The 22,838-nt window shown below is 35.9% G+C and overlaps 4 protein-coding genes across 4 annotated transcripts; all 4 read right to left on the bottom strand.

Annotated features, from left to right (window-relative positions):
- Window positions 1–5,189: 5,189 nt before the first annotated feature.
- LOC132282075 (B3 domain-containing transcription factor VRN1-like) lies at window positions 5,190–7,348 on the bottom strand. Its single transcript, XM_059783706.1, has 4 exons — window positions 7,229–7,348; window positions 5,894–6,362; window positions 5,614–5,786; window positions 5,190–5,423 (listed from the first exon to the last, which is right to left on the bottom strand). Exons 1-4 carry the CDS (start codon window positions 7,346–7,348, stop codon window positions 5,190–5,192), a joined length of 996 nt encoding a protein of 331 aa, XP_059639689.1.
- A 5,237-nt stretch (window positions 7,349–12,585) lies between these two features.
- LOC132282074 (uncharacterized) lies at window positions 12,586–15,033 on the bottom strand. Its single transcript, XM_059783705.1, has 6 exons — window positions 14,929–15,033; window positions 14,319–14,841; window positions 13,891–14,153; window positions 13,507–13,797; window positions 12,946–13,134; window positions 12,586–12,843 (listed from the first exon to the last, which is right to left on the bottom strand). The coding sequence occupies exons 1-6, from the start codon at window positions 15,031–15,033 to the stop codon at window positions 12,586–12,588; spliced, it is 1,629 nt and encodes a 542-aa protein (XP_059639688.1).
- A 3,273-nt stretch (window positions 15,034–18,306) lies between these two features.
- LOC132284932 (B3 domain-containing transcription factor VRN1-like) lies at window positions 18,307–20,540 on the bottom strand. Its single transcript, XM_059787075.1, has 4 exons — window positions 20,322–20,540; window positions 19,169–19,628; window positions 18,888–19,075; window positions 18,307–18,737 (listed from the first exon to the last, which is right to left on the bottom strand). The coding sequence occupies exons 1-4, from the start codon at window positions 20,436–20,438 to the stop codon at window positions 18,507–18,509; spliced, it is 996 nt and encodes a 331-aa protein (XP_059643058.1). The 5' UTR covers window positions 20,439–20,540; the 3' UTR covers window positions 18,307–18,506.
- A 664-nt stretch (window positions 20,541–21,204) lies between these two features.
- Window positions 21,205–22,247, bottom strand: LOC132282073 (B3 domain-containing transcription factor VRN1-like; the record flags this gene model as incomplete). The annotated part of the gene is made up of 4 exons (XM_059783704.1): window positions 21,205–21,519; window positions 21,604–21,611; window positions 21,732–21,878; window positions 21,962–22,247. Coding segments are annotated over 4 exons (672 nt in total), but the record flags the coding sequence as incomplete, so codon positions are not given.
- Between the last annotated feature and the right edge of the window lie 591 nt (window positions 22,248–22,838).

Below are 22,838 nucleotides of genomic sequence, written 5' to 3'. Positions count from 1 at the left end.
GAGTAGTCCATATATGTATATAGTGCACACTAATAGGACGCTCGCTAGTCCAATAGGTTTGTCTCAGCCTGAATAGAAGGCAACATGCAAATACGCACCCTAAGGTGGGCATGAGTACCTAGACCTACTAGGGAATAATACCTATGTTCAGTTATCCATCCCAAGTGATATACGCACCCTAACCATGGTCTTGAGACTCAAGCTCATACCATGGCACATAAAATAAATATATAAAGTCCGTACTCCTAATACAAAATATCATTCATCTGTATAGTGGTCTGATATATGTAGCACAAATTCATCCTGAAACCATAGTAGGTCAATCACTTTATTTGATTGACATGACACAAATAGGTGATGGACTTAACATTTATGGTTAATCCATACCTTAATCCAAATTGGGTCAGACTTAGTGTTTTGAACTAATCCCTTCCCAATATAGGTAGGTCTTAGAGTTTTGAACTAAGCCATCCCTAATATGACACCATCCCATACCGGTTCATATACATCCATATAAGTAGGACTTAACCTCTTTATGGTTAATCCAACTCATTCCAAATTAGGTAGGACTTAGTGTTTGTACTAATCCATACCTAGTATGCCACCGTCCCATACCGGTGCATACAATCCTCCAGTTCCATAGTTAATAACACAGCATAAACATGTATCAACTAATTTCCAAAAGAAACATAAATATAGTTTAACATATTTTCAACCAATTCATGCATCCAATATACCATTTAAATATCACATTACAGTGCTTTATATATATATGATAAAACTGTACATGTAGTTCCTCCAGTTAATATAGTTGACGGAACAGTAATAAATACCAATCCACCATACTTCAAGATTTGCATATAAACAATTTAACATGTGTACAACACATTAATCATCCTACATAAGGTTTAGAAATCCCTTTTGCAATCCCATTTTATTAAGTAAGACTGAAACCTACCACTCCTCCTGCACAACCATATCAGATGCAATAGTTGATAAATTTAAAACATCCATTAATTCCATTTAAGCATACTTAATCTTCTAGATAGATAAACATATGCTTATAACATATTTGAACATGCTTGATAAATTTAAACATGCAAAAGAACCCAAAACTTTGCTCAAAGCAGTAAACAGTTTACAAAGATTTCAAAGACAACTTCACATATGCAGTTTCTTCATTTAACCTTAGGTTGCTTCAAGGTTCAACCCAATACCATTAACAATACTTCCAACCATTTTTACATCCCTAGAACTATTATACATCCCAATTTTACCCACTGAAACAACCCAGTCATCTTCCATAGGTCCAGAAATAACCCAAAATCACGCAGAAGTAAGAAAAGAAGCTGGAGCCGCCTCCCTTCTTGGTGGAGCCAGCTCCTCCCTTATTGGAGCCGGCTCTACCCTTGTGGAGCGGGCTCCAATCCCTTGTGGAGCCGGCTCTCACACCCCTAGAGCCGGCTCCCTCCTTTGGTGAGCCGGCTCTCAAAGGGAGAGCCATAATTCCTTCTCTGGTTGTCTTCCTCGCCTCCGGCTAAGTTCAAAACCTATTTAGAATTTTAAAACCTTGTTCCAGTGTTTATACACTATTCTAGATTACATGAGAAACCCCCCAACATGAATCAATAATCCCAATTAACCAAGCTTGAACCCAAGACACAGCATGCATCAGTTCACAGTTCTTTAAAAATTTGCACAGTTTGATTCACGAGATTTATTTCCGTTTGAACATGCATACAAGATAAATTTAATCATTAATCTGTTTTTAATCTTGGTTTAATCCTTAGAGTCTTTCTAAGCCTGTACAGAACACAGATTAAAGAGATAGAGTGGAAACAGAACTTGCCTTCAGTTTCAGACTGTGGAACTGCAGACCTCTGTCAACTTCGGCAACGATGGTTGTCTCAACTCCCTCTGCTGCTCCTAATTCAATCCCCAACCTTCTCCTTGAATTCTTCCTTCAATCCCCAAAGGTTCTGTCTGAAACTCTCTACAACTCTCTGTTTTTCCCTCTCTGAAAACCTGATACGTGAATGCAGGTTGTGTGATGTTTGTTTGCTAAACCCTAAACCCACATGAAGAGATATATTTATAGGCTTAATTCTCCAATCCTAATCCGTATATAGCTAGAGCCCTAATGCAAACCCTTAGTCGGCCCATGCAATTGTCCAAGTTATAATACACGGCGACTTAATACAACCTAGGTCGGCTATAGTAACTCCAACCCTAACTGACATATACGTAAATCAACTTGATTATATAATTTAACGTTTAAATAACTTCCACAGAAATATAATCCTAATCTAAAATAAATTAACATTTAACTTAACCCAATTCAAAATAATCCAATAACAAAAACAATAATATTAATAAAAGAAAACAATTAATTCAAATAAAAGGACAAACAAGCAGATAATCAATTATCAAACAAATAATCCAATAAAATGACACATAATAAAATAAAATGCAATTAAATATAATAATTAAATTTCAGAACTGTCCTTTTAAAATTAGGGGTATTACATTATGAGCAGTGATGGTTACCATGCTTGGATGATGGTGGTTGTTCATATTTTGGAAGAGACGACCCACGTGTCTCAGTAATTGTTTTAATTAATTTATCGAGAAATGTGTAAATTTTGATAAATAAATAAAGATAAGTGTGAATCTTGATGACATAGCACCCATGTAGATTAGGTTAAAAAAATAGGTTAGAGTCTTTAGTGTAAGTATCACTACTCTTTTATTTTATATTTAGCGTTCATGGAAAACCAATAAAAAATAAGCTACATTCATACCGGCCTGCCCCAATTTTCAGGGAAACACCTCTGTATACTTAGGAAGGTTACTTCATGAAAAATTGGGTAACATCCTCAAACTCTATGTTGATATATATATATATTTCTTTTGCATCATGTTTATCTTTAAATTAAAATAGTACACTTCCATGATTTTTTGAAGAGAAATGATAGGTCTTCCGACCTTAATCGCCGACTTATCCCACGAATACAACGTGGTTGAATCCTGTTGGAACTCTTAAAAAAATTCTCGTAAACATCTCTTAATTTTCGACTCATTCCCAATCACGTTATATTCGGAGAAAGAGTCGACAATTGAGGTCGAAAGAACTATCACTTCTCTTTTTTAAAATATCAAAACCCGAATCTGTCATCGTGGCCGATGACTTGATTTTTTTTTTTCTTTTATTTTTTTTTTGTTCACAATAAAATCTATATACCTTTGAAAACAAATATTGAGGATAAATCCTCTTTTTGGGGCTGAGAGAACAAATCTTTATTTTTATTCAAAGTCAATCCTTACATTAAAATGCTCTAGTGACTTCAGTGCAAACTCGCACACCCCGCGCATCCATATTTGTTGTGCGAAATTCTCATCACTTTGCCGAGTGCTAACCATCTTTTTCTTTGTCGTGCAATGAACTTCCAAAATTGATTGAGACTTACTGTCCTGGTGTTTTAATAATGACAAAGGAATTGGATGGATTGAATGATGTCTACCAAACCAGTCAAACCTTATTAATGTACAATCTTACAAAACAAAGTGAACACTCACCTAACACAGTAACACTCATTAAAAAAATATTTATGTGGAGTTTCCAAAATGGATGACAAAAACCTACCTGGACCTCCTCCTCTATTACTGTGTTTTCTTCTACAATCGTGGGATTCTTATGAGAACAGCTCAGATCTCTTTCCATTCCATACAATACAAGTACGAATTAAAAAAAAAAAAACAAAGGAAAGGAAAAGAAAAATAAGGAAAAAAAAATGTTTTTCTAATGAAAAAAAGGTTTAATTTGTGATATTTTGAAGATAAATTTGCAGGGTTATGAGCAGTAATGGTTGTCATGCTTGGATAATGGGGGTTGTTCGTATTTTGGGAGAGACGACCCACGTGTCTAGTAATTGTTTTAATTAATTTATCGAGAAATGCATAAATTTTGATAAAAAAATAAAGATAAGTGTGAATCTTGATGACATGACACTCATATAGATTCGGCTAAGAAAATAAGTTAGAGTCTTCAGTGTAAGTATCGCTACTTTTTTATTTTATATTTAGCGTTCGTGGAAAACCAATAAAAAATAAGCTACATTCATACCGGCCTGCCCTGGTTTTCAGGGAAACACCTTTGGTTTACTTAGGAAGGTTACTTCATGAAAAAATGAATAACATCCTCAAACTCTATGTTGATATATATATATATATATATATATATATATATATATATTTCTTTTGCACCATGTTTATCTTTTAATTGAAATAGTACACTTCCATGATTTTTTGAAATATCAAAACCCGAATCTGTCACCGTGGCCGAGGACTTGATTTTTTTTATTTCTTTTATTTTTTTTTTTGTTCACAATAAAATCTATATACCTTTGAAAACAAATATTGAGGATAAATCCTCTTTTTAAGGTACAGTATTCATTTGGGTTTAATTAATGTTTATTGATTTAGGAGTATAGAGCATATAAAACTTGGAAAAATTATAAAATCATAGAAGATGAGGGTTGAAGAGAGTACATGCATGAAGTACATCCTCATTTCTGGATTTTGTCCCAAAAATATTCTAAAGGGCAGCAACGTCATTTCCTTCTAGTAGAACAAGATTTGGAGCGCAATTGTAGTTTTTGGAGCACAAAATCACAAAACCTATTCCAAAAGTCACCTTAATTCATTATAATGGGCCAAGTATTTTTAAAAGTGAAAGGGCATTATCCAGTGGCCCTAGCCGGTGCCTGTTCGAGTCCCCTAGTCTGCCAAGTTAACATATATAATTGAATGGTGTTAGTGAAAACTTCATTATGGAGTTCTAGGAAATTGAAATCTTTATAAAACAGAAGAACATTGTGAAATAAAACCTATTCCTAAGGTCATTTTAATTGAATGATCTCAGTTCATAGTGAAAGAGCTAAAACACCATAACATGCATAAGCCCAATTCATAGTAAAAGAGTAGATCAAACACCAAAACATGCATAAGTAGATCAAACCACAAGCAGGAAACAGACCAAAATACAGTCCCATCAACTTCTAAAAGAGTTTCCCATAAAATAAAAAAAAAAACTACTTCCAAATGCGGTTCATGAAGGAAGATTTAGTGCAAAGCGCCTCTCAGTTCCTACAGCTTGTTAGAGGTAGGCAACATCTTGCATCTCCGACTGCTCAAAATATGACGACTTTAAGCGAAGGTTCGGTGCCCTCCTTAATGAGGTGAAAGACACAAACATCACCTGCTTTGAGATGATTGTCCTCCACAAATGATTTCCAACCATAATCGAGTCTTGCTACTCCTGACGCCAACTCGCACACAACTGACCATGTTCTCCCACTGGAAACCCCAAGTATCACTTTCTGCTTATGAGTGAAATATTTGTTGGCAAATTCAAATGGTATACACTGCAAAAAATAATAATAACAATAAAATGTTTTAATGAAATTATAAGGTCCAAATTAAGTTTACTCTTGAATGGAGCATCTTCAATAATTTCACTTCTAAGGTAATATCATACATTTATTGAACATCAAACACACACACACACACATATATATATGATGTCGCCCACGAAAATTTCAATTGATGGCTTACCAAATTGAATCTGCCTCCAACATAAGATGGTTGCATAAAAACCAGGAAGAAGGGATCTTTTGATTGATAAGCTTCGGCACTCTCTTTTTCATCAGCAGACACTCTAGGCCTTTTTTCAGGAGCCATAGTATGCAGGTGCCTTGATGTTGTAGCCTTCCTTCCGCTGCATTCTTCTGCAGGACAATCAACATAAATTAAGTTATAATGCATGCATGCACAAAAATATTTTTTGGTTTACCGTAAAGATACAATATAACAACAGTAGAAGTAAATTTCTTACCTTTTATTTTTGTTTTCAAACACTTGCTTGTGGTCCGCCTTGTTGGAAAATCATCAGATATTCTAACAAAGACATCTTCGTCAATTTGTTCATATTCATGAATTTGCTCACTTGTCTGGCATGTTGGAAAATCGTTCAAGATTTCGACAGAATCATCAACCTCAATGTTGAATCCCTCGTTATTGTTGGTTTGTTCAACATGAGTATCACTAATTGGGTATTCTATCTCTGACGCACTCATATCAAATATAAGAACATGAAAATGGGAATTTCCATCATACCTAAACACCAAAACGTGTCCAGAACCTATAGAATAGTACTCTTTGAATTCTTGCCAGCCATTTTGGAGCCAAACCTTCCCGTCAGAATGTACCAGTTCTACTTTCCATTCAGCACCACTTGGAACATTGAGGAATACAGGGTTCGATAGATTTTTTCCATAATTTTTCATAAACACTCCTGGAATCCTCTGCAATAAATCTCAAATTAAATTCGAAATAAGAAGAATGGAAAGGAAAGAAAGTATAAGGGTTACACATTATTGTGACATCAAATTAAGTACTTTCAGTAAAAGTGCCATGAACATAATTGCAAACTACATTTGCTTATACTTGGCTTACCATTATTCATTTTAATTAGTATACAAGGTTAATGAAGAAAAGTAGTTTAAACATATATCATAAGCATTTAATGTTAATAAACTAAGACACATTACCAAGCAACTTGAGCTTGATTTGTACGTCTCACTTGTGAGATGAACAAGAAATTAAAGGTTGGAACATAAATTCAAATTTGTAAGATTATATAGGTATTCATGAACTTGTGATTTCAAGACCATCCATATAAATCTATATATACACCAAATAACTCATACTTGGCTTGAAATTGGCATTAAAATAAATGAGTCGAATCATGGGTCATTTAGTTTGGAGCTTGCTAATTTTTTGAGCAAATATAACCCGCTTTCAGCTATCTCTGTTCAACTTGATAACGATCCTGGTTAAAGTAGACCAAACTTTTGTATATACTCCAACTTTGTATCATGCATGCACAATACTGATTACAAAAATACATGTATGTATATTGTGTATAAATATAAAAATCAAATCAAATTCATTTATGAAAGTTTTGTACTGTTGGAATATGTTGGTATTCAAATTTGAAAACATTTCTTTTCAGAAAAGACACAACTTTACTAGAAGGTCTTAGAAAGGGCATAATGTTTGTTGAAATATCATTTTTTGGGTTATAAATAAGTATATTATTTATCATGCATATATTGCATATTGTATTATTTTCATTCATATAATGTAAGGTGGTGAATTATATTCTTACCAACTTTGGATCGTGAACAATACCATCATGTATTATCTTGAAAAATCTTGGCCCTCTAGTTGGAAAACTCAATTCGAGTGAATTCTTATCATCACTTTTGCAGTGGGAAGAACTCGCCATCGTTTCTTTGTGTAACAATGACTGATAATCAAAGGGATATGAGACTCCTGTGAGGTATATTATGACTCCTGGCTCTAACCGTTTACTAGCCAATCACTGATAAGTCAATGAAAGAATTGGTAATATAACTCATTGTAATTGTGGTTTGTGCTATTTTAATGGCACAACGCTTACAAATCACGGTATTGGACACGCATCTCCCGATGCATCAATCACACTCCACACTCATTAATACGGTACTAAACAAGCACCTCCCGATACATCAGTCACATTACGACGCCAATTAATAACAATTATAATTAATAATATATATATATATATATATATATATTAATAAACTAGTCAATTTTAATAATAATCTAATAGTAATTTTTAGTTTAATTCTTTTGTAATTGCTACGATTAAGAACATTTATATGTGAAAACAGGAAAAATATATATATATATATATATATATATATATATATATATAATTTACATATTAATAAACTAGTCCATTTTAATATTCTTTTATGTAAAATTAAAAAATAACAATAATTTAATGGTAAAATTTGGTTTACTTCTTTCGTAATTCATCTGTGCATCTAGGTAGAGAGAACGCTCGCTCTTATTGTGATTGCGTCGTCCTGTTTACCTGTACATCTACACTTCTTCGAGTCAAATTTTTGATGTGACACCAATTGAGTGTTTTGTAATTCGATTAAAATTTTTTAATTATTATGTGACCCATGAGCGTATTATCTCTGGAAGGCGTACTCACTTCCTTAGAAAATTTGTTTGACAAAATCTCCATCATTTTAGAAATTCGGCAACTATTAATGTCAACTCTCAAAAGAAAAGAGTCGTAGTCACTAGTCAGCGAGTACGCCATAAGTAGCCTATTTTTAGGGCAATATAGTTTTTTTAAAAATTATTTTAAGGGTTATATTCGCGCATATGGAGAGCCACATCGGTGTTTAATGGGAGCAGACATGACTCTGCACAAATATAACAATTGCATTGGGATAGCATGGACTGTAGAAGATTTGAATTTATTTATGAGACAGCCAAAGGAAGAGAAAAAATATAAATAAAAATAAAAAAATAAATGTGTGCCTCCCACATTTACTCATTTAGCATGGCCATGGCTGACAGTGCGCCAATTTTTATTTTGTGTGGGCCACTCCCTAACTCCGCGCACCACTTTAAAGGAAAAATTTGATTCGTTGATTGTAGTGATAACATGTTATGCTATTTTATTAAAAATCGATATATAGTGATAATATCTATTAAAATAAAATATTTTTATTTATATGACATAATATAATTAGTTAATTACACATATAATAAAATATTAAATGTGCATGAAGTCTTTTTTCACTTTAAAAATCAAAAACTAATCATGGAGGATGACAGGATGAGAATGACATTCTAAAAAAATGATCGCCTGTTCTATTAACTCCTTATGCAAAATTTAATTTGTCACGCCCCGAATTCCACGATTCGGGTCGCGAAGAAATAAAAATAAAAATAAATGAATAATAATAGATAATTGATTAATTAATTAGATTCACTTGAGTAAATAATTAATTAATTGGAGAAAATCGGTGTCATTCACCACATAAATAATAATAATAATAATAGTTTCATAAAATAAATAATAGCATGATTAATTAACCATTTATATTAGATTATTCAAATAAACTCACATGTACACAACTTAAACAATAATTGTTCAATCCCACTATATAAGTCATGGCCACCATGGTTTCATTACAATCCATAAGGTGAGAAATAATGTTAAGGGATTACATGAGTAAAGATAAGAGAGAAAATTCCATAAGAAGTCCAAAAGATAAATGGGTGAGTTCCTACGTCATTTCCCTCCTCCAAAAGAATATTACAAACATGTCATCAAATATAATATTCAAAATACACCATGTGTCAAAATACAAATCCAAAAGTAAGCTACATAATGGATGTCACAATTATCATAGGTAGCTCAAAAATGTTTTCAAGATCCCAATCAAGGTAGGGATGAGGAACCTCCTTTTGGGCAATGCCCTTTCCTGAAAAATATAAGAATCAACGAGGTGAGCAACGAATTGTTCCGTATGAATGTCTCATGAATATAAACTAGGTTTCTCAAAATTCTACAAACATTGCATGGTCATACAATACAAGGAACATGCTCCCTAATGTCTAGTCTCATGGGGAACCTAAATAGGATCATCCTAGTCTAGCAAAAATAATATTAATTCATTCATCAAGACAAACATAAATATTATAGTGTAATGTACATAAATTCACAAGTTGCAATAACACATAAATGCCAACTTGAAAATAAAAGTCGAAATCAATTAACGGGATAACTCGGAACACACCCACACTCCCGGTCACATAGCCATGCTATGCACCTAAATAAAATAGTCGTTTTCGGATTACTAGTCCGCCGGAAACTAACCAATTGGCCAATATAAAGTGAGGAAACTCATGTTTCACCCGCGAGCGCCGAACCCTCGCATTCTCAAAGTAACAACCCCCGAGTATCTCCCAAAATCAACAAACAAGTCCACAAAATAATCCATATACCATGATATGCCCAAATTGCACTTTATATGCGCACATAAATTATACGAATCACACAATCCATGTCCTATGGTCCAAATCATTATAATGGCATACTCTTTGATACAATGTCAACAAATTGGGTATTTTAAAGTCATTTAAATTCATGTTATCATTATATCAAATTTCAAGTGTGTAAAAGTTTAACGTCATCATAGAAATATATATCTTCAAAATTAACCTTCATAAAATAACAAATACATGATAATTTCATGAATAAACACAAAATATAAGGCACTTTAATTACAAGAAATTGTACACATTAAGATCTAGGACTTTAATTAACATCCATAATATCAACAATGGAACAAATAACATATTACACATGAAAATTGATATAAAAATTCAATAAAACATTTTGGACATGCAATTAAATCATTATATAAGCTCTCTAATTAAACCCACACACACAAGTATATGCATAACTCACACAATGGTCATAAAATTCCAAAAACTCCTAGGTTATAAGCACAATACACCCCTACCTCAAGTTAAGAGCAAACCTTAGCTACTCCAAAAGAAAAATGTGCTCCAAATCCAAAATTGATTGAGGGGTTTTGTTCCTCTCATAGTCCTCGTCAACTTCCCTTCTATGCAAGCTCAAAATCTCAAAGGTTGGAGGTGAAATGGTGGAGAAATGGTTGAAGTAAAATGAAAAATAAAAGAATGGGAGAGAGAAGAGAGAGTGTCGGTGGAGTGAGAGAAATGAGAGGATTTTTGGTCTATCTTACACTTTATCTCTCTATACACACACATATACATGTCACACACATTCTCATCCACACATATCTCACCCACTAGTCAACCTAGGCCCCACAACATAACAAAATGCAATTAAAAAAAATATAAAAGGAAAATAAAAATAAAAATAAACTTGGTCATCACAACCTCCCCAACTTAAAGGGATTTCGTCCCCGAAATCAGGTCATACCTCAAGTTGTAAACAAATCCGGGTACTTGGAGCGAACCTCCTCCTCCCGTTCCCAGGTAGCCTCCTCAACTCCGTGATGCCTCCATAAAACATTGACCAATGGAATGGTTTTGTTTCTCAACACTTGCTCCCTAGTGTCAACCTCAATGTCGGCCCATCTCAAAATGTATGACGGATCTGGCTCATACTTCCTTAACATAGAAACATGGAATACATTGTGAACCTTATCCAAATGTGGGGGTAACGCCAAGCAATACGCAACCTCACCAACGCAATCCAAGATCTCGAATGGCCCAATGAACCTAGGAGACAACTTTTCACTTCGCCCAAAACGAATTAATCCCTTGCGTGGAGCGATCTTGAGAAAAACATGGTCTCCCACCTCGAAGGACAAAGGTCTTCTCCTCTTGTTAGCATAGCTTTTCTGCCTACTTTGAGCGGTGACCAACCGCAGTCGAATCAACTTGATTTTCTCCGTGGTCTCAATAACAATGTCGGGACCCAAGACAGCTGTCTCTCCCACCTCGACCCAACAAACTGGAGATCTACAAGGTCTGCCATATAATGGCTCAAAAGGTGCCATCTCAGTGCTGGCCTGATAACTGTTGTTGTAGGCAAACTCCACCAAAGGCAAGTGATCTTCCCAACTGCCTCCAAAATCTAAGATGCAAGTTCGTCACATATCTTCCAATGTTTGAATGGTACGTTCTGACTGACCATCAATTTGAGGATAGAATGCCGTGCTAAAATGAAGTCCTGTGTCAAGAGCCTCTTGAAAACCCTACCAAAAATGTGAAGTGAATCGTGGATCCCTATTCGAAACAATAGACACCGGAACCCCATGGAGCCTGACAATCTACCCCACATACTGCTTACTGAGCTTCTCTGCATCATCAGATACTTGCATAGGCAAAAAGTGAGCTGTCTCTGTCAACCTATTAACTATGACCCAAATGGCATCATTCCACTTCTTTGACCTCGAAAGTCCCATCACAAAATCCATGGTAATGTGCTCCCATTTCCACTCTGCTAATGGCAATGGTTGCAACAAACCCGCTGGCCTCTGATGCTCGGCCTTCACTTGTTGACAAGTAAGACACTTGGCCACAAACTGTGCAACATCCTGTTTCATACCCTTCCACCAAAACTGACGTCTTAAATTGTGATACATCTTGGTATCACCTGGATGAACAATAAGTCGAGAATGGTGAAAGTCCTGAAGGACACTATCACGACAAGGCAAAGGGACATATATCTTTCCCTTAAACCTAAGACCTCCATCTGAACGTAATGTCCAACCATCTACAAACTCGCCACTTGAAATCCGTGTGCGAATGAACTCCACCTCGTTATTCTGCTTTTGTGCCTCAATTACCCCGTTAACAAGGGTTGGTTGAGCTACAAGACTAAACAAAGTAGCCGGTGCATCATCATCACTGAAATACAGACCCATCTCTGCAAAATCCCCCATTATTTTCCATTCCCGGATGGCAATGCTAGCCAAGTTTCCATATGACTTCCTACTCAATGCATCTGCCATAACGTTAGTTGATACTGCAAATCAAAATTATAGTCCTCCATATACTCCACCTATCGTCGTTGCTTCATGTTCAAGTCTTTTTATGAGAAAAGATACTTGAGACTCTTATGGTCGGAGAAAATCTCAAACTTCTCCCCGTACAAGTAATATCTCCATCCTTTCAATGCGAAATCACTACCGCCAACTCCAAATCATGAGTCGAATAATTCTGCTTATGAGTCTTCAACTGTCTAGACCCATAAGCAACCACCCGTTCCGTCAGCATTAAGACGCAACCCAAACCATTTCGTGAAACGTCACAATAGATCACATAACCCAAACCACGTTCAAGAATCACCAAAATTGGAGCCGTAGTTAATCTAGTCTTCAACTCCTGAAAGGCTAGCTCACAAGCCTCATTCCATACAAACTTGATTCCCTTGCGAGTAAGTTGAGTTATAGGTGCCGCTAAACGAGAGAAATCCTGAGCAAATCTTCGATAATAGCCAGCTAGGCCAAGGAAACTCCGAATCTCAAATACACTCTTCGGACGTTCCCAATCCATTACTGCTTCAATTTTCGAAGGATTAACTGAAACTCCTCCTCCTGAGACAACATGTCCAAGGAACTTCACTTCTGGTAGCCAAAACTCGCACTTCTCGTACTTGGTATACAACCAGTTATCCCTAAGGGTCTGCAACATTGTTCTCAAGTGAGACTCATGTTCCTCCTCCGAAGATAAGTACAAGAGTATGTCATCAACAAATACCACCACAAACTCATCAAGATAGGTACTAAACACACGGTTCATCAAGTCCGTAAAAGCTACTGGAGCATTGGTCAAACCAAATGGCATCATAAGGAACTCATAATGGTCATACCGTGTGCGAAAAGCGGTCTTAGGGATATCCTCATCCCTGACTCTCAACTGATAGTAGCCCGACCTCAAGTCTATTTTTGAAAAACACTTAGCTCCCTTCAATTGATCAAACAAGTCATCTATCCTTGGCAAAGGATACTTGTTCTTGATCGTAGCATGGTTCAACTTGCGATAGTCGATGCAAAGTCTTAAAGACCCATCATTCTTCTTCGCAAAAAAAACCGGTGCTCCCCACGGTGAAGCATTAGGGCGAATGAAGCCCTTTGCTTTCAAATCATCCAACTGACTCTTCAACTCATTCAACTCCGCAGGTGCCATGCGATACGACGCCATAGAGATGGGCGCAGTACCGGGTATGACGTCAATGGCGAACACAACATCCCGTATGGGAGGCAACTCTGTCAATTCCTCCGGAAAGACATCAACGAACTCACCAACCACTGCTGGAAAACTATCACCCAGACTCCATTCTTCCTCGACTAAAAGGCTGGCCAAGTAGAACCTGTGACGACCCTAATCACCAATACCATAAACGGTCAAAGTGTGTGAATCGCTCCGATCTCCCACAAAGTAAAAACAATCTCTATTGGGAGTACATATGGTTACCCTCCCTCGAAAACAATCAATGGTGGCTTGAAAAAAAAACAACCAATCCATCCCAAGAATGACGTCAAAACCCGTCATCTCAAGAGGAATGAAGTCGAACCACAATGTCCGCCCTGCTAACTCAATAGCACAACCCCGACAAATCCTATTTAACGTAACTGGTCCCCCAACTGCTGTGTCAACACAAAGAACCCCATCCAAGGATGTGATCTCCAACCCCAATGAATGTGCAAATGATGATGAAATAAATGAATGTGATGTACCTGAGTCAATCAAAACTCTAGCCCAAGAACTGAACATAAGAAATATACCTCGAACAACTGAAGGTCCCACTGAAGTACCCGTTTAAGGAAGAGCAAAAACTCTACCCTGCTCTCCTGAACCCTACTGTCCACCACCCTTATACCCTGACTGCTATGAAAACATACTAGGTGTAGAGCCCCTAGCAGGTCGTGGGCCCTGAACTGAAGCTGCAGGCTGTGGTGTCTGTGGAACTCTAGATCCAGACTGGACAACGGATAACTGTGACTGCCTGTACTGTGATCCCGTACCACCACGTGATCCACTCCCCCTCTGTGGGCACTCCTTCTTGAAATGTCCTGTCTGACCACAACTGAAGCAAGTATTCAGAAGTCCGGTCGAAGCAGTAAAAGACTGTGTGGTAGGTGTCTGAAGCTGTGGGCAACATGGCTTAATGTGTCCTGACTGATGACAATGGTGGCAGACTACCTCACGTGTGGATCCCAAAGATAAGGGAACTGTGGGTGCAGGACGTGCCTGCTGCTGAGACCCCTGTGAGTATGAACTGCCCCCTCCTCTTCTAAACTTCTTCGATTGACTCCCTGAAGATGAAGCCTCACCCCTGAAATGCTTTTTGGACTCCCTAATCCACTGTGAATCCTTGTCCTCTGACTCCACAAGCAATGCCCGCCTCACCACTTCAGAATAAACCTTCAAATCCAAAACTAAAATAGGGGGCCTAATGTCAAGGTATAGGCCATCTTAAAACTTCAAGGCCCTATCCTCATCGGTCTGCACCAAGTTCGGTGCATAGCGAGAAAGAAACGTCAACTTGTTCTCATACTCCATGACACTCATACTCCCTTGGTAGAGGCCATCGAACTTCTTTCTCATTTCCCTCATTGCGGTCCTTGGGAAATATTTTTCATAAAAGAGCCCCTGGAAGACTTCTCACGTCATCGTCTCAATATCATGAGTGTTGGTGATAGATCTCTACCAAACCTCGGCATCACCTGTGAATGAGAAGGATATTAGTGAAATCCTCAACCGATCTGTGGGCACCGCTATACCGTCAAGTTTCTTGACCGCCTGGTCAAGCCAAAACTCTGCCACTAGTGGATCAAATCCCCCTGCAAATGGCTCAAGCTTGAGCCTCTGAAACGTCACAAGGTAATCTATAGCCGGGTTAGCCACTATCGGCTCTGGAGGCCTCAATCCTGCGGTAACTCTCCGAACCATCTCCTCCATGGCCACTGTGAATCCACGTGTCATCACCATCATCACTTGTGTGCCATCAAAAGAAGTAGGTGGTAGGTCAACACCCACGCCTCTGCTCCTATCCCTCATGGGGTGAACCATATCCCTAAGAAGTTGTGTCTCATCCACATGCTCCCCAAGGTTAGGATACGAAATCTCTCCAGTCTCACGTCTAGGCGGCATGGTTCTATAAGTACAATGGAAATGGATGAATATAGATGTAAGTCAATAATTAAATAGAAGTGCTCACAATCCCATGCAATTCACTCAATAGAAGCATGAAACGCAATGCATGATAATGCGAGCCTACATATAAATCATGTTAAGTCATAAAACAAAATGTGTTAAACAATTAAGCACATAAGCACGTAATAAATAATTATTATGTAAACATGGAACATGAAATAAACCCAACCCATCGTCCTTAGGTTTCCGAACCCGAATGCTCTGATACCACGTTGTCACGCCCCGAATTCCACGACTCGGGTCGCGAAGAAAAAATAATAATAATAAAAATAGATGAATAATAATAATAATAATAATAATAATAATAATAGATAATTAAATAAATAATTAATTACTTAGATTTACTTGAGTAAATAAATAATTAATTGGAGAAAACCGGTGTCATTCACCACATAAATAATAATAATAATAATAATAATAATAATAATAGTTTCATAAAATAAATAATAGCATGATTAATTAACCATTTATATTAGACTATCCAAATGAACCCACATGTACACAACTTAAACAATAATTGTTCAATCCCACTATATAAGTCATGGCCACCATGGCCTCATTACAATCCATAAGGTAAGAAATAATGTTAAGGGATTACATGAGTAAAGATAAGAGAGGAAATTATATAGGAACTCTAAAAGATAGATGGGTGAGTTCCTACGTCATTTTCCTCCTCCAAAAGAATATTACAAACATGTCATCAAATATAATATCCAAAATACACCATGTGTCAAAATACAAGTCCAAAAGTAAGCTACACAATGAATGTCACAATTATCACAGGTCGCTCAAAAATGTTGTCAAGATCCCAATCAAGCTAGGGATGAGGAACCTCCTCTTGGGCAATGCCCTTTCCTGAAAAATATAAGAATCAACGGGGTAAGCAACGAATTGCTCCGTATGAATGTCTCATGAATATAAACTAGATTTCTCAAAATTCTACAAACATTGCATGGTCATACAATACAAGGAACATGCTCTCTAATGTCTAGTCTCAAGGGGAACCTAAATAGGATCATCCTAGTTTAGCAAAAATAATATTAATTCATTCATCAAGACAAACATAAATAATATAGTGTAATGTACATAAATTCACAAGTTGCAATAGCACATAAATGCCAACTTGAAAATAAAAGTCGAAATCAATTAACGGGATAACTCGGAACACACCCACACTCTCGGTCACATAGCCATGCTATGCGCCTAAATAAAATAGTCATTTTCGGATTACTAGTCCGTCGGAAACTAACCAATTGGCCAATATAAAGTGGGGAAACTCATGTTTCACCGGCGAGTGCCGAGCCCTCACATTCTCAAAGTAATAACCCCCGAGTATTTCCCAAAATTAACAAACAAGTCCACAAAATAATCCATATACCATGATATGCCCAAATTGCACTTCACATGCGCACATAAATTATACTAATCACACAATCCATGTCCTATGGTCCAAATCACTATAATGGCATACTCTTTGATACAATGTCAACAAATTGGGTATTTTAAAGTCATTTAAATTCATGTTATCATTATATCAAATTTCAAGTGTGTAAAAGTATAACGTCATCATAGAAATATACATCTTCAAAATTAACCTTCATAAAATAACAAATACATGATAATTCCATGAATAAACACAAAACATAAGGCACTTTAATTATAAGAAATTGTACACATTAAGATCTAGGACTTTAATTAACATCCATAATATCAACAATGGAACAAATAACATATTACACATGAAAATTGATATAAAAATTCAATAAAATATTATGGACATGTAATTAAATCATTATAAGCTCTCTAATTAAACCCACACACACAAGTATATGCATAACTCACACAATGATCATAAAATTCCAAGAACTCCTAGGTTATAAGCACAATACACCCCCACCTCAAGCTAGGAGCAAACCCTAGCTACTCCAAAAGAAAAATGTGCTCCAAATCCAAAATTGATTGAGGGGTTTTGTTCCTCCCGTAGCCCCGTCAACTTCCCTTCTATGCAAGCTCAAAATCTCAAAGGTTGGAGGTGAAATGGTGGAGAAATGGTTGAAGTAAAATGAAAAATAAAAGAATGGGAGAGAGAAGAGAGAGTGGAGTGAGAGAAATGAGAGGGTTTTTGGTCTATCTTACACTTTATCTCTCTATACACACACATATACATGTCACACACATTCTCATCCACACATATCTCACCCACTAGTCAACCTAGGCCCCACAACATAACAAAATGAAATTAAAAAAATATATAAAAGGAGACTAAAAATAAAAATAAACTTGGTCATCACATAAAATATGACTTGACATATTTTTAACGGCTGAAAATTGAATTAAAAAAGCTCTGAGAGAAAAACTATAAAACAGAACTCACATAAAGAGGTTCAAATGTTCAACAAAAGCCTGTTTCATATTAGTTTCTTGGCTAAGTTATCTCTGAAGCAGGAAATTTTCATTTTCAACATCCTATGAACATTTGTACATCCAATATTGCCAATGTGTTGGTGCCTTTTCAAATGATAGACAAAATGGGGACTTGAGAATTTACTGATCAATACCAGATGACCCAGCAAAAAGAAAACCAAAACATTATAAGAAACAAAATTACATAATCCAACAACAGGAAAGCAAATTCAAAACTAAGACTTCAATTCACAAATTCCAAATGCTGATACATTCAGTTCATTGCAAAAAAAGTTGGAAACAACAAACAGCTAATAGATGGATTAAACACATTAGCAGAAACGGTCCAAAATAAAGTCATCAATCCTAGATGTTGCTGTCTTCCTCAATCTCATGAACACAAAATGGACTTCTAAGTACATTACAAAATCCTGCAGCAGCACGCGACACTTGGCACATTCGACTGCTGCTCAAAATATGATGACTTTTAGCGAAGGTTCTACGCCCTTAATCAGTTGAAAGACACAAACATCACCTACTTTAAGATGATTGTCCTGCACAAATGATTTCCAACCAGAATTGAGTTTTGCATTTGTTTCTCCCAAACTGCACTTAACAGACCATGTTCTCCCATCGGAAACACGAAGTATGATGTTCTGCTTGTGAGCAAAATATTTCTGTGCAAAGACTAATGGTAAACTCTGCAAAAACAATTTTTTTAAAAAAATATTACTTTTTTCTTGTGTTGATAAAAAAATTGTTCAACTGAAAAATAAAATTAGGAGGTTCAAAATCTATTAATTGCCTTTAAAGGAATATGTCATACACTCATTGAAGATAACATAGCTTACCAGATTGGTTCTGGCTGTGACATAAGATGGTTGCATAAAAATCACAATAAAAGGATCTTCGGATTTATAATCTTTGGCTCTTTGAAGGGCACTAAATTTTTCGTCGTCACTTATTGATCGCCTTCTTTTAGGATTCTTAGTATGCAGGTCTCTCGTTTCAGTGACCGTGTCCCCAGTGCATTCTTCTGCTGGAAAATTAAGATAAATTTTAATTTTTAATGCAAGTGATTAAAAACAAGAACACCAACCGAAACAATATAACAGTAGAAGTAGATTTTTACTTTTAATCTCTCTGGTCAAACAGTTTGAACCCCAATCTGCATTTGATTTGGCAAGCTTCATGCCACAAGTTTGAATGCCTATAGAAGTGTTCTCTGTTTTACATGTACCATCCAAGATTTCGAGAGAATCATCTACCTCAAGAGCATCTGTTCTGCGCACTTTGTGTCGTGTATTGTTGGTTTGTTCACCATGGGTAGCACTTACAGGGTATTCTATCTCTGATGCACTCATATCAAATATAAGAACATGAAAATGAGAATTTCCAACATACCTAAACACCAAAAAGTGTCCATAACCTATAGAATAATACTCCCTGAATTCTTGCCAACCATTCTGTAGCCAAACAGCACCATCTGAATCTACCAATTCTACTTTCCATACTGCACCAGTCGGAACCTTGAGGAACACAAGGTTCGACAGATGTTTTCCATACTTTTTTGTGAACTCTCTTGGAATCCTCTGCGACGAACCCTCAAATTAAATTTGAACATAATTGGCAGATAATAAGGATGGAAATAAAAGAAACTTTAAGGATTACCCATCGTTGTGCCATCAAATTAAAGAGTTTCAGTTGGTGCTGTTGAAGCGCCAAGGACATCATTTCAAACTACATTAGCTCATTCCTTAGCTTACCATTATTCGTTTACTCATTTTACAAGGCTAATTATGATCACCCACCATTAATGTTAAGGTTGTTCATCACACAAGTGAGTCTTTACCTAGCCTTTCGTAAACCAAGATCGAGTAGCTTGGTTTACAATGGAGCAACCTTACCCTTGGACCAAGTCCCACCATCTTGTTAAATTAAATAAGATAAAGCTCAAATTCAACCCGAAAAGAATACCCTACTCAAACTTGGCACAAGATTGGCTTGGAATTAAGCCAAAATTGAGACTACAAAATAAACCCTGAAGTGGATTAATATTGCAGAACACATCGAATCAGTTAATTAACTGGAATGAGTTTGTTAACCTTGAATGAGTTTTTTATGGAACCAAAAATAAATATTAAAAAATAAGAATATAACCCATTTATCGAAATCTCCTACTTGTATTATGTGATTCATGTACACTACTACAAATATACAGATATATGTCCATCTTTGTACAAATTTAACGTACAACATAAAAGGGAGATCGAATTTATGCTTACCAACTTTCGATCATCAGCTATGCCATTGTGAATTATTTTGAAGAACTGTGGTCCGTTCGATCCAACACTTGACCGGCGTGAACCGTCGTCAATTCGCCTGCGGGAACTGCTCGCCATAAGTGAGTGAGATTGAGATCAGAAGCGTTAATCTTTGGTGCTTCATATTCATTAGTTATTAATTAATAACATTTATGTCTGATGGCAATTTCGGTCAGCTTTTCAGCTACCTCCTCCGGTTTATCTTGGCTAATCCGGTTTAGCATTACATTCTAGCTTCACAATGTTAGATAACGGGTCACAACGATAAATTTAATTTAGTGGGGGCGAATTTGAATAATACTAATAAACTTGAATTTGTTTTTGAACCAATAATATTTCTATTCAATAAATTTATAATTGTATTTGTTGAGTTTTTATCTTTTGAATACATAAGTTGCGTCAACATGATTATTCCTCCCTTTGTTGGATTTTAATATCTTGTAGAAGTACTTGTACAATTATTAGAAGATGGACCTGCAAAACTAAAAAAAAAAAATTAAAAAAAAATAATTTAATTTTAAATTTTTTTTTTTGGTTATAAGGCCTTTTAAAGTCGTTATCCCAAATGTAGGGATATAAAACTTGAACAAAATTCTAGGCTTTACCTACTTTCTTGCTATATTAGTCAATTTGACATAAATTTTCATATGTTTGACTTTATTATCTTGAGATTAAAGAAGGGAAAAAAGTTTAGTCGATGTTCAATCATCATTTAACTAGAAATTGAACAATCCCAGTTCACAACGAATGAATTGAAATAACAAAACATTCATATTTTGATCAAAACCTAGCAGGAAAAAGACCAAACGAGTTTGCCAAAACAAAATGTTGCTGTCTTCCTCAATCTCATGAACACAAAATGGACTTCTATAAGTCAATACATTACCAAATCCTGCAGCAGCAGCCAACAATTCCCACATTCGACTGCTCAAAATATGATGACTTTCAGCGAAGGTTCTATGCCGTTAATCAGCTGAAAGACACAAACATCACCTACTTTTAGATTGTTGTCCTCCACAAATGATTGCCAACCACCAGAGATTTTTGCATTTGTTTTACTGAAATTGCACTTAACGGACCATGTTCTCCCATCAGAAACTCGAAGCACGATGTCCTGCTTATCAGCAAAATATTTCCTGGCAAATACCAATGGTACACACTGCAAAAAAATTTAAATTTATACAAACTCTTTTCTAGTCTTGATAAGAAAAGGTTCAATGTTAACTCTTAATTGGAAGCATACTTTCTCTTCTAAGGTATGTCATACGTCTATTAAAGATAACATATTATATACGATGTAGCTCATGAAATTCTCAATTGATGACTTACCAGAATGAATCTGGCTCTAACATAAGATGGTTGCATAAAGACCATGAAGAAAGGATCTTCCGATATAAGCTTTGGCTCTTTGAAAGGCTATATCTTTTTCGGCAGAAGCTCTTCCGCCTCTTCGCCTTCCTTCAGGAGCTTTAGAATGGAGGTGCCTTGGTGTGGTAGCCATGCCTCCAATGCATTCTTCTGCAGGACAATCAAGATAAATTAAATAATAATTTTATCGTAAAGAAAAAATTATATAGCAACACTAGAAATAAATGTCTTACTTATAATTTCTCTTGTCTGGCATGCTGGAAAATCATTCAAAATTTCATCAGAATCATCAACCTCGATACCATCTGTATTGGGCATTTCGTATCCCGCATTGTTGTTGGTTTGTTCAACATGAATATCACTAAATGGGTATTCTATCTCCGTCCCACTCAGATCAAATATAAGAACATGAAAGTGAGAATTTCCATCGTACCTAAATACCAATAAGTGTCCATGACCTATAGAATAATACACTTTGAATTCTTGCCAACCATTTTGTAGCCAAACATCCCCGTCGGAATGTACCAATTATACTGTCCATACAGCACCACCTGGAACCTTGAGGAATACAGGGTTTGACAGATTGTTTCCATTTTTTCTTATAAAGTTCTTCGGAATCCTCTGCAATAAACCTCAAATTAAATTTGAACATAATTGATAGATAAAAAGGATTGAAAAATAAAAAATAAATAAGTATTACACATTATTGTGACATTAAATTAAGTACTTTCACTAAATGCTGCTAAAGTGCCACGAACATAATTGCAGACTACATTTGCTTATTCCTTGGATTACCATTGTTCGTTCTATGAAGAAAGGTACTTTAAACATATATCATCCGCAATTAATGTTAATGTCCTAAAACAAATTATCCTACAAATAAATCCAAGATAAAGCGTCATGCAACTCACTCCTACCATTAATCTAAGATACAAAAATGATGAAAATGTTATATGTTCTTGATTATATCATCCGCAAAAGGATTGAAAAAAAAAAGAAAAAAATAAAAGAAAGAAAGATTAAGTATTACACTATCATTGTGACATCAAATTAAGTACTTTCACTAAATGCTGCTAATTAAAGTGCCATGAACATAATTGCAGACTACAT

This window comes from Cornus florida, unplaced genomic scaffold, assembly GCF_030987335.1.
Source record: "Cornus florida cultivar Cherokee Brave unplaced genomic scaffold, ASM3098733v1 CherokeeBrave_3.0.0_Hap2_Chr11, whole genome shotgun sequence".
Taxonomy (NCBI): Eukaryota; Viridiplantae; Streptophyta; class Magnoliopsida; order Cornales; family Cornaceae; genus Cornus; species Cornus florida.
Note: the sequence above shows the minus strand (reverse complement) of the source record. Positions and strands in the feature narration are given on the sequence as shown.

Coding starts and splice junctions, on each gene's coding strand:
- LOC132282075 (XM_059783706.1), bottom strand. CDS start 7,348: ATGGCGAGTTCTTCCCACTGCAAAAGTGATGATAAGAATTCACTCGAA. Junction 6,363..7,228: donor TTGTTCACGATCCAAAGTTG/GTAAGAATATAA, acceptor GATTTATTGCAG/AGGATTCCAGGAGTGTTTAT. Junction 5,424..5,613: donor TTGGAGGCAGATTCAATTTG/GTAAGCCATCAA, acceptor TATTTTTTGCAG/TGTATACCATTTGAATTTGC.
- LOC132282074 (XM_059783705.1), bottom strand. CDS start 15,033: ATGAGGGAAATGAGAAAGAAGTTCGATGGCCTCTACCAAGGGAGTATG. Junction 14,842..14,928: donor CTCGCTATGCACCGAACTTG/GTGCAGACCGAT, acceptor TTGGATTTGAAG/GTTTATTCTGAAGTGGTGAG. Junction 13,135..13,506: donor CTTCACCGTGGGGAGCACCG/GTTTTTTTTGCG, acceptor TTATCTTCGGAG/GAGGAACATGAGTCTCACTT.
- LOC132284932 (XM_059787075.1), bottom strand. CDS start 20,438: ATGGCGAGCAGTTCCCGCAGGCGAATTGACGACGGTTCACGCCGGTCA. Junction 19,629..20,321: donor TAGCTGATGATCGAAAGTTG/GTAAGCATAAAT, acceptor GGTTCGTCGCAG/AGGATTCCAAGAGAGTTCAC. Junction 18,738..18,887: donor TCACAGCCAGAACCAATCTG/GTAAGCTATGTT, acceptor TTGTTTTTGCAG/AGTTTACCATTAGTCTTTGC.